The 15,232-nt window shown below is 46.0% G+C and overlaps 1 protein-coding gene across 2 annotated transcripts in view; it reads left to right on the top strand.

Annotated features, from left to right (window-relative positions):
- The first annotated feature begins 10,866 nt into the window (after positions 1-10,866).
- Positions 10,867-15,232, top strand: part of TMEM178B (transmembrane protein 178B) — a 272,947-nt gene continuing 268,581 nt past the window's right edge. The window contains exons 1-2 of one of the 2 annotated variants that reach the window (XM_083462082.1): positions 10,867-13,430; positions 14,133-14,147. In XM_083462082.1, the coding sequence (XP_083318208.1) occupies positions 13,049-13,430; positions 14,133-14,147 (397 nt within the window). In that variant the 5' untranslated portion in view covers positions 10,867-13,048. The remainder of the gene's footprint in view (positions 13,431-14,132; positions 14,148-15,232) is intronic. The other variant, XM_083462083.1, reaches the window with a different exon arrangement.

Raw genomic sequence — 15,232 nt, 5'->3', positions numbered from 1 at the left:
CATCCTCAAAAACATAAAGGTCAGCCAAATAAAAGTGAATTTACTTTGTGCTACAGCCACAACGGTCCTTGGTGACCAGGAATGGAGAACTGGTGGCCCTCCAGATGTTCTTGGACTTCAAGTCCCATGAGGCTTTAGCCAGTATGGTCAATTGTCAGACTGCCATCCAGCAACATGTCCTGAATAGCTCAGTCAGTTAGAACATGGTGCTGATAACGCCAAGATTGCAGGTTCAATCCTTCTATGGGACAGCTGCATATTCCTGCCTTGCAGGGTCCCTTCCAACTCTACACTTCTATGAGTCTAACATTTGGAGAGCACTGGGTTGGAGAAGGCAAACATTTCTGAGCTAGATGGTCATCTAACTCAAAGGCAGATTCCTAGGTAAACGGTTTGAGATCCGTCTGTCTTGTGTGAATTAGCTCTTACTTCCCAGAAGCCACAAAAAGGGGAAGGCAAAAGCCATTGTTCCACGTTGCCTGCCTACCACTGATCCCAGAAAAAAAGGCGGCTGCTTTTGGATTCCCAACCCCCTCCCCCACTAGATGGCACTGAACTCTTTTTATTTCAAAGGGGAAAAAATGGTGGAGGGGGAAGGAGGGAAAATACAATGAAGGTCATTTTGGTGCAAAAGGCAGAAAAAATAAATAAACGAAGGAGGTGAAAAGCGTCTCTTAAAACTAATGCTACAATCACAACCAGGTTCCCTTAGGAGGACACAATCATTTTGACAGTAGTTGCTTTCAAGGCTGAAATCATAAATGCACTGACACATTCTGATATATAAGCATATTTACTCAAGAGCAAGTTAAGTGGGTCTTACTTTCAGGATATGTTTGCTTAGGATGTTAGCATTATCTAACAAGAAACTCAGTGAAAGTCCATGAGACATGCAGTTTAATTCAACATTATTTACTCAGAAGCAAGTTCCATTGATTTCAGTTGGGACTTACTCCCAAGTAATTACAGCTGTCAGGCTGCAATCCTTTACCACTTAATGGGAAGCCAGATCCATAGAGCTCAACTGGACTTACTTCCAATTAGGGATTTGTAGAATTGTGCAGTGAGACATGCATTTACTGTACTCAAATCCATGGCCGTATGTACTCATTGGACACTACTCATTCCATGCATACAGGTGAACAGCCCACATATATATTTCTGGCCATTAGGCTTTAGATGCATACAAAATAATGATGAAAGAAGGACATAGGCTGAAGGGATTTTGGTGTGGTAGATGAATATCTAAAGCAGGGCTGATTAACCTGGAGCCCTCTAGATGTTATTGGGCTCCAGCTTGCATCAACCCATCCAGCATGGCCAATGACCAGGCATGATGGCAGTTATAATTCAGCAACATCTGGAAGGCCAAATAGACTCTGTTAGATGCTAGTACTTTTTCTTCACCACTGCACATCCTCCACATCTTAGCCCAGCTTGAGAAACAACAGTGTTTCCAGGTAGTGGTCACTGGAGGTGAGACCACCCTTTCATTACCATATAAAGCCATGAGACCCAAGGCCAGCAGCTCATGTCCCCTCCCTAAGAGGGCATGCTGTGATAGAACATTGGACTTGGCTTGGCAAAGCCATGATGGACCATCAGCCATTCACACTCTTTCAGCTTAACTAGCCTTACAGAGTCATTGTGAAAAAAATATTGGACTAACCCTACTATGGCCTACAGGTACCACTCAGAGCTCCTTGGGAGAAGGGTGCAAATGTGAGATAGAAGAGGGGTAGTGCTCTTCAAAACCACAAGGAAATCTTCTGGTAAGTCTCATTGTTGCAGCTGTTCTTCCAGCCACATGTCTCTTTCACTGTTAAACTGGCAATGAAAGGAATCGGGCATCACCATGGGGAGGGACCATTGCTCAATATGCAGCAAGGGTGGGGAACCTGTGGCCCTCCAGATTTTGCTGGACTACAACTCCCACCATCCATAACTATAGGCTATGCTGGCTGAGGCCGATGGGAATTGGGAGTCCAAAAACTTCTGAAACACCATGGCTTCTTCACCCTGGCATGCAACATGTGTTTTGTCTACAGAAGGTCCTAATCGCAATCCCTTGCATCTCTAGTTGAAAGTTCTAGGAAACAGGGAATGGGAAATATCTCTGCTGGACACGCCTTAGGGGCACTGCTGATCAGAGCAGACCAGGAATACATTGGGCTAGAGACTTTGGATATAATATCCAAATTTCATCCTGGGAAAAGTTATGGAAAGAGGAAATTAAATTTACTAGATGCTGTTCGTTGAAAGAAAATTATATGAAAATGATGTATCGTTGGTATCTAACACAGAGTAAAATTGCTAAAATGTACAAAACAAGTTCTAAACTGTGTTGGAAATGTAAAGAGAAAGAGGGCACCTCTTGCCACATGTGGTGGACATGTACATTGGTAAAGGCTTTCTGGGAAATGATATATAATGAACTTAAGAAAATGTTTAAAAATACATTTCTTAAAAAACCAGAAGCCTTTTTACTAGGTATTGTAGGTGAAGAGTTTCCAAGAGAAGAAAAAAGACTTTTTATGTGTGCAACAACGGCAGCGAGAATGCTACTAGCCCAGAGGTGGAAGGAAGGAGAAATACCAGCAAAAGAAGAATGGCAGATGAAACCGATGGAGTATGCGGAAATGGAGTATGCGGAAATGGTGAAACTGACGGGAAGATCCAAAACCAGGAAGATCAAGTATTTTCTGAAGACTGGAGTAAATTTGTAATTTACTTAAAAGACCACTGTAAACAGTTAAAATCTTTGGTAGGGATGTAAAGACACTTATAATGTGGAATTGTTTTAATGGTAATTATGGTTATCTAATAACTAGAGAAGGGTAAAAGATGCACTAAATTTAATCTTAAAGACAGAACCCATGGAGGGAGGGAAGGAGATCTAAGGGTTCGAAAGAACTCTGTATTTTAATGTTCGAAATAGCTATGTTTTATATGTATATTTTTTTTCCTTAATAAATAAAAAACTTAATACAAAATTATTTTTAAAAGGAAGGGGGAATTGGTGGTCCTCTTAGTCCCATAACCCCAACCAGTGCAACCAATGGTCAGGGAAGATGGGAATTGTAGACCAACAATACCTGGAGCACCACAGTTACCCCCCAGAGCAGACAATACTGGGCTGGGTGGAATATCCTTCCTTTGGATTCTCCAGGAATCACAGAATCATAGAGTCTCAACTTAGCTGATGGCCCTCCAGTTGCTGACTCTAAATGGAGGCAAGCATCCACCAAGAAGCTCCAAGTGCAGCTTGCCAGACTCCATTAAGACAGGGCCAGCCAGTGCAGAACCCTCCAGTGGCGGACTCCCATCAGTCCTAGCCAGTGTGGTCTGTACACTGTAGTCCCAAACATGTGGGTAGCACTGACTACCCCCTGCATTAAGAAAAGGAACAGTACCCATAAGTTCAGTGGTGCTTTCTTCTCCTTTTGGGGTAGCCTTCTCCACCCTGGTTTCCTCCAGATGTTTTGGACCACCACGCGCAGCCAACTCAGCCAGAGTGATGGGGGTGGTAGCCCAAAACATCTGGAAGGGAGCGGTCGGAGGAAGACTGTGCTAGCAAATTGCTGCCTTTCCTGTATTCCTCCCCCCCCCCACCTCCATCCCATAGTCCAGATGCTGAGAGCCCAACCTAATGATTTGCATCAGGTTTGCTGCCGCGAACGAAATGGGCTTCCACAATCCAGGGTTATTATTTTGGGGAGCGGGGGAGAGAACAGATCAATGGACTAGCTTTGTTCTTCTTATTCGTCTTCCTCCTACTTTACAGTCATTTCTTCTCCGATCCACCGAGACTGCGCTCGCCTACCCGCCGCGCCGGTGGCAGCGCGGAGGTGGGGTGGGTGGCAGGGAATTTAATAATGATCTGTTTGTGCGGAGACGCGCCTCCCTTTAATAAGCCTGAGAAGAAACCCAGGAAACCTTAGTAACAAGATGGGCTGGCTCTCTCCTTCAGGCAGTGAGATACACAAGCAGGAAAAAAAAAAAAGGAAAAGGAAAAAAAGGAGAGGTTGCAAGGAGGCTGGAACCGAAGCGGAAGGGCACCCCTTTACTCGGAAGTAAGGCCGATTACGTTCAATGGGCACTACTTTCCAAGTCACAACCTGATCCGCGCTCCCTTTCACAGCCCCAGTCTGTGCGCGCTTAAAGGTAATGGTAAAGGGACCCCCCAACCGTTAGGTCCAGCCGCGAGGACTCTGGGGTTGCGGCGCTCATCTCGCTTTACTGGCCGAGGGAGCCGGTGTACAGTTTCCAGGTCATGTGGCCAGCATGACTAAGCCGCTTCTGGCGAACCAGAGCAGCGCACGGAAATGCCGTTTACCTTCCCTCCAGAGCGGTACCTATTTATCTACTTGCACTTTGACGTGCTTTCGAACTGCTAGGTGGACAGGAGCAGGGACCGAGCAACGGGAGCTCACCCGGTTGGGGATTCGAACCACCGACCTTCTGATCGGCAAGTCCTAGGCTCTGTGGTTTAACCCACAGCGCCACCCGCGTCCCTCTGTGTGTGCCTACTCAGGAGTAAATCGCACTGAGTGCAATGGAGCTGACTCCCAGGGTTAAAGCGCGCCCACGACAGCAGCCTGTGAAGCGCAGTCCCGTGCTGTGCTATTTACGCACTCAGTTCAACGGGCCTTGCCTCTCCTAAGGAAACGTGCACAGGATCGCAGCCTTAAAGCCATCGGTTGTCCTTCGATGGAGGAGCAGGCGCAAGCGATGAAATAATATGCAAGGGGTGTGTGCGTGTGTGCGTGTGTGTGTGTGTGTGAGAGAGAGAGAGAGAGAGAGAGAGAGAGAAGAAGAAGAAGAAGAAGAGTTTGGATTTGATATCCCGCCTTTCACTCCCCTTCAGGAGTCTCAAAGCGGCTAACATTCTCCTTTCCCTTCCTCCCTCACAACAAACACTCTGTGAGGTGGAGAGAGAGAGACTCCCTTTCAGCGGGCCAAAGGTAAAACCCGGACCAACCTGCATCCTGCAGAATTGTTTGGCCACAAGCCCCAGCATTGCATCATCATAAATGAAGAAGTCTAGCCTCTCCCACCTGGGAGGAGGTGGGAGGGAGCAGGAGACATGGCTCAGCTTGGAGAAGGAGCAGAGCAAAAACCTGGTTCGGGCACCTGGCTGGATTTGGCATGACAGGATTCAGCCGCATTTTAAGACTTATTGGGGACGGATGAGGCTGCTCCCCTTGCAAAGGCAATTAGCCTTTCAGCGGCCCACATTCTGAACCATAACCAAGGAGGAGTGTTGCATATTGTCCATAGGCGTCGCCAGGATATTTGCTGGGGGGCAGGCCTTTTGTGTGTGTGTGGGGCGGCAGAACTTCAGTTTCCTATGTATTTTTTATTGATGTTTGTTGATTTAGGGGGGCAGCTGCCCTTCTCTGCCCCCTGGCTACACCCATGATATTGTCTAAGCAAAGAAACGTTTATTTAAGTCATAGGGGTATTCCAGTTCACACACCCCTTTTCCTCCATCTGCAGTATATGGAAACAAAGCAGAAAAAGAGCGATTATTCTCCCAGCGCAGATAATATGTTTATGGAAAGCTCAGAGGTGCGTGCAGGGATTTACACGATTTCCCCATTAGGGGCTTGTGTCCCTTTAATAAATGTGCGACCAGCAGAAATCTGACAGGTCCTGCTTTCCCCCAACAGGGAGATGCAGTGAACGGGAGAGTTTTACCTGTTGAATGCCTGCACTTCACATAAATCTCACCACATCTGCCTGGTACAGATGTGGCTGCCTTTGTTCTTTATGCACAAAGTTTTAAATTGCTCTCCCCTCTTTTGTTTAATGCTCTGGAGTTCTATACAAACAGCCCAATCTGCAATGATGAGAAAGCAACCGAACATTTAGGGCTGCTGGTTGTTAGGGGTGGGCAATATGTAGGGATAAGAGATGAGTAGTCATGTCTCTGATGAAACCAGTAGTCAGGACCAAAGGATAAGCCAGGAGGTTGGAGTGAGGAGCAAGCCCAAAGTGAAGGACAAGCAAAGGTTAAATTGGAGATGTGGAAAATGTTGGTAGAGTGTTGGACTAGGACCTGAGAAACAAGGGTTTCTTTTTTTAAAAAATAACTTTTTATTCAAAATTAAAACAAAACATATTATCCAGAAACATATCATCCTTATTTCCCCCCATTTTCCCTCCCTCCCCTTCCTCCCCCCACAGAACCCCCCCATCCCCACCCCCCCAACTTCCCTCAGTTCCAGTCTTTGATTTCTCTAAAAATGCTCTTTTCTGCATGTTACACAGTTGTATAAATCCTCAAACTATCCAGCTGATTATTATCAACAAAAAGTTTGTGAATGTTTCTTCAAAACCAGCCAAGGTTCGCTTTGTTGTGTCTTCAAATACTTTGTAAAGGGTTCCCATTCATCTTTAAAGTCACAGTTATCCTTGTCCTGTAGCTTGTATGCCAGTTTTGCCAGTTCTGCATAGTCCATCAATTGTTCTTGCCATGATTCTTTGGTTGGGGTTTCTTCAGTCTTCCATCCTTGTGCTATCAGAACTCTCGCAGCCGTTGTCGCATACATGAATATGTTTTTCAGCTTTTTTGGCAGATCTTTTCCTACAATCCCTAATAAAAATGCTTCAAGTTTTTAAACAAATGTTAAATGGAACATTTTCTTCAATTCGTTGTATATCATTCCCCAAAATTTTTAAATTACCTTACAATCCCACTGAGAGACAAGGGTTTCTATCCCCACTCAACCATTAAGCTTATTGGGTGACCTTGGGCCAGTCATTGCCTCTCAGCCTAACCTACCTCACAGGGTTGTTGTGGGGATTAAATGAGGAGGGGGAAGAACCATGTATGTTTCCTTGGAGAAAAAAAGGTGCCATATAAACACAATAAATAAAAAATATAACTGCCTCCTGAGACTGATGGGGACTTGGAGTCTGACAACATCTGCATGGCTTGGGGTTCTCCACCCCTAGGATACATGACAATGGCAAAGCTCAGGAAGACCTCATTCCTCAAGCAAGGCTTAACTCGGGCTTGCAGTCCCTTCCTGCCCAGGGTAATCTGGCTGGGCAGGGTCAATTCAGGATATGGTGCTGCCCACACATATGCTATAACACAGGGATAGGCAATGTGCCATCCTCTAGACGTTCTTGCACTACAGCACCCCATCACTGCTAACCTTAGGCCATGCTGGCTGCAGATGCTGGCTGCAGATGATGTGAATTGCAGTCCAAGAACATCTGGAGGATGCCCCTGCTATAATATGTAATTTAGTGGCTCATCGTAGTGGTCAGGGCAGCCACACACAGTCCCAAAGGTTCCCCAATCAAGGCCTAACATCTCCTGATGCCTAGCTGACTATTCCTTGATTAGGCAAGTGGTTCATGTTGATTTTTGACATTTCATCAATGAGAGCTGCTGACAGGAGATGGTCTCCTGAGGCAGCTGAAGAATTTCTCTGAGCCTTTTTCAAGACGATAAAGCATTGGAGCCTGGAGAAGGTGACGGCCTTCCATATGAGACAGGTGTGTGTGTGTAAAACACTTGTTGGCAATTTTTTTTCTGAGAGAGGGAGAAGGGAGGGCCTCAGAAAAAGAAAGAGATATGAGCTGGCTAAGGACTCAAGGCCTCTTGGCCATTCAGGGCCTCCTCCTAGGGATCAGATGTGGGGTAGTGGATCTGAAGTCTTGTAAGAACATCTCTTTGTCTCCATGGAAGGGCCATAGCCTAGTGCAGGCGTGGCCAAACTTGGCCCTCCAGCTGTTTTGGGACTACAACTCCCATCATCCCTAGCTAACAGGACCAGTGGTCAGGGATGATGGGAATTGTAGTCCCAAAACAGCTGGAGGGCCAAGTTTGGCCATGCCTGGCCTAGTGGTATACACATGCCTTGCATGCAGAAGGCCGCAGGTTCCGTCGCCATAATCTCCAGGAAGCACTGAGGGGAAGACAATTTTCAGAAACTCTGGAGAGTCGCTGCCATTCAGTGTAGACAATGCTGAGTCAGCTGGCCCAGTGCTCTGAGTAAGTACAACAAAGCATCTTTTGTTTAATGCTTGTGGTCACACTTATGCTCCACTGGTATGTTCTTCTACATATTTTGTCCTTTCCTGTGCCTCTGGATACCTTTCATGAGATCATAGCCAAATTTTGGTTCTGAAGATGTACATGTTTTTGTCATTGGATGCCATTTTGAATCAAGATGGTAAATTGAACTGCCCTGATTTTAACTACTGATTTCAGTAAGGTTATTAGGGGAGAAATAAGGGTTTATGTGTTTGGCCAAAGGTTCCCATGCTCTGCCACAGTACTAAAGGCATAATGGATTAAGTCATGATTTTTAATCTAGTTAGATAAAGACTCATAGATGAACTACTGTCATATTCCAACCATGGTAGCCCATTGATGTTCCAGATGTTTTAAGTCTCTAATTACTGTAAACCCCAGCCAGTATGTCCAATGTTCTAGGATGATGGGACTTGCAGTTCAGCAATATCTTGGAGGACCAAGGTCTAATAATTTAGGCAGCCATTGCCTCCTCTCTCTAATAGAAGTGGCTTATCAGTTTCCAAGCTAGCTATTTTGTTGGATGTTTGAAGAAAATGGAGAAAACATTCCTGCAGTTGCTAAGCATCCATGAACCTTGAGGTGGCTGCAAAGCGCATCTGGTGACATAGCAACCAGGAGGGGAGGTTGTCCTCCACCCTGATTCTAGCCACACATCTAGAACTTGGAGCCTGCAGGACTGCGGCATCAAATGGATGAATTCATGTCACATGGCTGTTCATACTTGGATGCGATCGGTTCCAACAAATGCTGATATATGGAAAAAAGGGGAATATTTGCCCTCTATCTTTCCTTTCCAAGCATCAGATGAGAGAATGAACGCCACATAACTTTGTTTCTGAGACCTTGAAAACATCCTTTCTAACATCCTGGTTTGTCTTAAAAGTCTTGCCGTACTGTAAAGTTTGGATTTTATAATGGAGCCACACAGCTACCTACAACTTTTCTGAATTTTGCGGCATAATCACACTTCGGTGACAAATCTGTCAATTTTGTCCTCAGGCAAGAAATCTGCGAACTGACATGACTTGTGCTTGTAAATTCAGATTCTCTCTCCCCTGCCTCCAATTTGATTCAGCTTTTGTTTCACCACATTGGAGTGAAAGCCACATATAATTTGTTGCCGAGGTTGACAAATATTGAAATTGTGTATAGTTTTGGATTAAGAATTCTACGGTTTATGTTTTTAGGTTAAAACATATCTGTTCTTTTTGGATCAAAACACTATCTCAGTACATTTGACACTTATCCCAGACAACCAGAGAGATACATTTTGTTTTTATAATAAATCGTTGGAAATGTTGATTTTTTTGGAAACCTCAGTTTCAGTTGTGTCATGGCTGAGTTGTAAGCAGGTCTTGGAGAGGGGCTAGGACCCAGGGATGTGTACACCCCATACACATAAAGCACGGGCCTCTTTTCTAGAATCCTGGGAACTATAGTTTACCCATAGCTGAGCTACAATTCCCAGCCCCCTTAAAAACTTCAGTTCCCAGGATTCTTTGAGGAATGTGCTTTAAATGTATGGTATGTTCACAGCCAAGGACTTGCACCAGAGAGTCAGAGCTGAGGGGTGAAGCCCTAGGAGTCAGTTAAAAAACAACACAGCTGCATGAAATGTTATACTTAGTTGGCAAGTACACACACCCCCCACACGTATGTTCATGTTTGTGCGATAGTGGAGAATTGTAAGCAGTGAGGTTGAAGGGACTAAAAAGCAAACTGTACAGATTGTGACAACTGCTTTAAAACTGTGCAGAATGATGCAAACCACCGACCCACCATGCTAGACAGGGTTTAGATGGGGCAGAGATGCCATTCCTAAAAAGAGCCCTGCTGTCAAACTGCTGCCAACCAGAGTAAACAACTCTGGGTTAGTTGGACAAATGGTCTTTCCTGATAGGTCGGCTTCATACTTCCAGCATTTTATGGAAGTACTATGTGCTGCTATTCAACAGCCAGGGTTCAAGAGAAATGGCGCTCCGTTTACTTTCAGTGTAATGTAGTAGAAAAAAAATCAGCTTGTCTTGTCTAAATACCGATGTAGGTATCTGGGTGATAGCAGAAATCCACGCCGCCTCACCGCAACACTCTCACGAGTCTTGTGAAGGCACCATGGAGTTCCTACACCCAAACCTTCCTTTCCTTGTATGGTTTGGTTTGCCCAATTCTCTCTATGCACTTCTGTGAGGTCCAGGGGACTGCTCTGAAAATGCAGAGTAGCTGACAACCCTATTTGTCTAAATACATGTCTGGAATATGTTTATGTATTGGTTTCATTAATAATACATATAGCTCTTTGGCTATACATAATAATTTACAGTGCTCCTTAATCTGCACACCATGAGTATGAATGGTAGGTGATTATGGCTGCAATATACTTACCCAGGAGTAAGTCCCCATCAGACTCAACTGGACTTACTTGTGAGTAGACTAGGCATGTATACGACTGCACCATAATCTCCATATTCCTTTTTCTTTTTCCAGCTGGGGGGGTCTGAGGTTGAGATATGACAACTCAGCTACCATGATTGTTTGGACCACACTACTGTGTGTGTGCATGTGTACACCACCAAAAAAAAAAAAATGTACAGGGAAGTGGTCCTTTGTGCAAAAGTCTCACAATGATTGTGGTGTAGATTTGCAGATTTCCGAGCATGCTGCAATATTTAGATGCCGGCATGTGCAACAGGACCATTTAGGGTTTTTAGGCTGGTTTTAGGCAGTTTAAAGGGCATGGTGACCCCAAATCAGGAAGCCCAGCAAACAGAGCCATGTTTTTATTCTGCCTGCTTTAAGGGAAGGACGAATCTCCAGGCATTTTCTCTCTCGGAGAAGGAGTGCAGTTTATCTTTAAGGAGGCTAGAGAAATAAGGAATGAGGCTCACGCTGCATGGGTGACATCACTAGCTTTTGGCTCGGCGTTCTGTATTCTCTGGCTGTAGGCTTCAGCCAAGGCTGCAGGGTGGCGTGTTTGAAGAAGGCGAGATTCCCAGGTGGGCAGAAGACTTGCAGCCGCTCTTATATTCGAGCTATTAGCGCGGGGGCATTAAAAGGGCAACAGCAGCCAGCCAGCCAGCCCTGCAAGCGGGGCGAGGGCAATGCCATTGCGAAGGCTCCCCGGCGCTCTCTATCTCGTCTGCCCGGCAGCCTCCTGGCGAGAATGGGCGAGTTCTTCCCGTTAGAGGAGAAAAGCGGGATGGAAGGAGGTCCGGCCCAGCAAAATGTCTGAAGAAGGCAATCTCTCCAGCTGTTGACGGCAGGATCGCGCCGGGTAGGAAGCTGCTACGAAAAGGGGGAGGGAAAAGCCTACAAAGGAAGATAGCGCTTCTTGCAACGGAGATCAGGCCGTGTGGCAAGGAAATGGTGCAGACCGTGAGCTATTGACAAGGCAGAGGCTTATTGCCCACCCCCCTCCTCCTTTGGAGCGGAATCGGCTGGCGTTATTTATTTATTAATTTTACCCCCTCCCTCTCCTGCTTGGCGCCCCCCTCCCTCCATTTACCATCGTGTTTTAATTCACCGGGGTGGGGTTTTTCTTTTTTGCAACGGTAAGCGGGGAGTGAACGAAGACTCCCCATTGTTGTTTTTTTGTGTGTGTCTGTATATATAGGATCTGTACGTTGGAAAGCCTTGCTCAACAGAAAACGGAAGCCCCGGTGTAAAAAAAAAAAAGGGGGGGTGAGAATAGGAAAAAAGGAGGGGGGGTGAAGGAGGACCGCTTTGCAATAGCAGCAGCAGCAGGAGGAAACACACACACATATTCCGGGGGCTGGGTCTCGCGGAAGGAAGCTGGCGCTGTCCGTGGTGCTGAATCGCGCGGCGCCTCCAAGCTCCCCGGCGCTTCTGTGCGTGCCTGTCCTCCCGCCGCCTGCCACACGCTCCCCGGGGGAGGAACCGACAGAGAGGGCGGCAGGGTGTCCGGGTGGGTGCGCCTCCTTGCCGCTGACGATGGCCACGACGAGAGCCCAGCCGCTCTTCTTCCGCCCGTGATCCGGCGTTCTCGATCGCCGATCGCCGATTCTCCCCTTACGTTGCCGTGATCACGGGCGCAAGGCAGCACAACAAACGCGCTGAATCAGTTGGCGAAGAGGAGGAGGAGGCAGGCAGAGCGGCGGCGGCGGCTCGGCGAGAGAACCAAGATGTCAGTGCATTGCTGCAAAGCTGCAGGACTTCTGGGGCGACGGAGCAGGGCGACCAGACTCCCGCGTTAGGAAGGCAAAAGACTGGCTTCGATGTGCGTTGTGTGTGTGTTTCAAGAAAAAGCCCAGGGTTGAAATCGACCAAAGGGCAGCTTTCTTCCTTCGCTGCCTGTCCTCTGAAACAAGCAAGCATATCGACCGTGACCAGGATTCTTGCAAAATCATCACCATCATCATAAAAACACACTCTACTTCACATCGCATGCTTCCTGGTGTTTAGAAGCAAGATTGCTGGAGGCTGGGAAGCTGAAGATTCGGGCTTTTTTTTTTTTTTTTGGACTTTGATTTTCAAGCGTTTCTACTCCTTGAATGTGGCCCCCTTAAAGGGCTGAGAGAGGTAGAATATCTGTCTATCTAAAGCCCCCCTCTGGTATTTCTGGGTGGGTTCAGTCTGGAAGGGCTCAGTAGACTGATCCAGATGGCCAGACACAAGAAAGGGATGGCTGTTTACCACTGACTGCCGTTTCCTGGCCAGTGACAAGACCTCTCCGCCTTAGCAGACTGAGTGAAGCTGAAGCTTCAGAATTTCCTGGCCATTTTGCCACCCCTACCTACTCTTGCCCATAGGAAAAAGCGAATGAGTGCCCAGGGTTCTTTCCTTCTGGAGCCTAAGTTTTTCCTCTCCTCACTTCCCCCAGAGTTTGATGAATCTCCACCTGCTTCTATGTGATCACTGAAGGAAGCCACTGTCCAGTGACACCTGCCCAAGAGCTGGGCTCATACCTGGTATCCAGTTCAAAGGGCTTTCTGCCTCCTAGTGAAGATGTCCATGGTCTTTCTGTGAAGCTAAGGTATGGCTGCCGGAAGGTTATTGCTCTATGCCGGTCTCTCTTTAGCGTTGTGTGCTCTAGGCATGCTGGCTGTGGCGATCTGCTCTGACCATTGGTATGAAACTGATGCCAGGAAGCACAGGGAACGGTGCAAAAGCATCACCACCCGGAGGAATGACCCCGGCTTCATTTATAACTCTAACAACAACCTGCCCCTCAGAGCCAGCAGGTCTAGATTGGACCGTTGGGAAGGGAAACTTCTCTTGGCAAGAAACAGGAGGCAGCTCTTTGCCATGAGTGCCGTTGATGAGTGCAACAGACAGTACAACTCTACTAACATGGGGCTGTGGAGGAAATGCCACCGGCTGGGATTTGACCTGGACTTGGAGGAGCTCATTGCTAAAGGTAGGGTTTCTTTTTCAGAAGCAGTTGTCCAATATAAGTTTATTGAATAAGCTGAAACCAGGTGCAAAGATACTGTGCAATGCCTACAAGTGCACCCACCAGATTATCCCATTAGCCCAACAATCACATTTGATAGAGTTTTCTTTTCTGTGGAAAGGATGGTTGTTGGCTATGCTCTGAGTGACTTGACTTGGAACATATATGAAGGTCGAGACATTCTGCTGGGCTTATAGACTTTATAGGAAGGGGTCTGCATGGTCCTCAAATCTTCTGCTCTGTATAATTTTTTTTAATAAGGCCACAAATCACTGTGGCATTTAGAACTCTTTGCTTAATGCATAAACAGTGCAGAAAATAACTAGATGAGCATTTTGAATTTGACCCCGATTAACTGAATCCCGCTAATTTTTGGTTGTCGCTAATCTTACGCTAGAAAGCTAGCTTACTTCTGAATAAACTAATAGACTTCTTTAAACATCAGATAGGGAGCAAACAAGGAGAAGTGCAAGCAAGAGGTGGGGATAGAATGTGTGCATGTTCAAGCCCAGTAGTTACAGGTTATTTAAAAAGAGATAACTGAATTTCATTTGGCAAAAGTACCCCGTTAAAGCTCTAAAATGAAATAATGTTATGCCTCCTCCCCAAGGAGAGTCATATGTTGACAAAAAGCGCACATATATCATTTCCTCCTTTTCCATGCAGCATTTGGCCAACAAGGTTAGTCAATCTACTTGGATTATTTCTTCTGCTCATAGCACAGGACGCAAAAAGGTATATAATGAATCAGCTTCAGTTAAATATTTGTCTAGAAAAAAGGTATGTGAAGGAACAAGTGGATTGTTTTTGCTTGGTTTCTGCCCACGCTATTATATCTTTTTGCTGCAAAACAGAATATCCTCCAGTAGTTCCTGGATGAATTTAAAAGATCACCTGCAAGGTTTTCTTTGCATACAGGGATTAGGCTGGTTTTTCCTTCATTTTATAGAGCTTCTGTTTAGCTAGCTTTATCAAGCTCTGTTAAAAATATGTTTGTCTTCAGCATAGATTCCAAGTGCATTTGCATAAATATATAACTTTGGTTCATTTGCTATACACAAAGGATTGCAAAGGTCAACACCCTGACATCAAACACTCTTTATGAATGAGCAATTGGAAGCCTGTTGGCTATTTGTTATGAGTTCGAGTTCAAACGCAACTTTGGGGTTTAATGGCTAGAAGGCGTTATGAGCTAGCGGCTGTTTACTGACTTCATGAAATACATTCTTGGCCCTGTTGCAATTTGTAATGGGCAACTGTCCATGCTCAGAAGCTGTCATCACAACAAGCATCCTGATTGGCAGGCTCAGCAGGGAAACCAAGGATTCTTCTAGGTCAGGCTTTGGGTTTCTTGGCATAGGACCAAAAGGAATGATGGGACTACGTCTTGGACAGACCTCTTCTTTTGATAAGTAACTTAGGTCTCTATTGCTCATAGGTGCAAATAACCCCCAGCTTTTAGCTTGGCAATATACTGCCAATATTGCAATGCCTTTGGTGCAGCCACACTTGAAATATTGTGTATGGTTTTGATCACTGCATCTCAAATGTAGAAAATGAAGACAGGAGCAACCGAAATGATCAGGGGCTGAATTGGAGCACTCCTGTAACTCCTTTATGAGGGTAGGTCACAGTATTTGGGGCTTTTTAGATTGGGTGGGTGGGGGAGACAGGTGAGTAAAGTGGGACATGGCTCTGGCAAACAAAAGTGTGTGTGTTGTAGAGAAAGAGAACAAGGATATGTTTCCCCCTCTAGAATCCAGGGA

Source organism: Podarcis liolepis (assembly GCF_965112155.1).
Source record: "Podarcis liolepis genome assembly, chromosome: 10".
NCBI lineage: Eukaryota > Metazoa > Chordata > Lepidosauria > Squamata > Lacertidae > Podarcis > Podarcis liolepis.
This window is presented reverse-complemented; position numbering and strand designations above follow the sequence as displayed.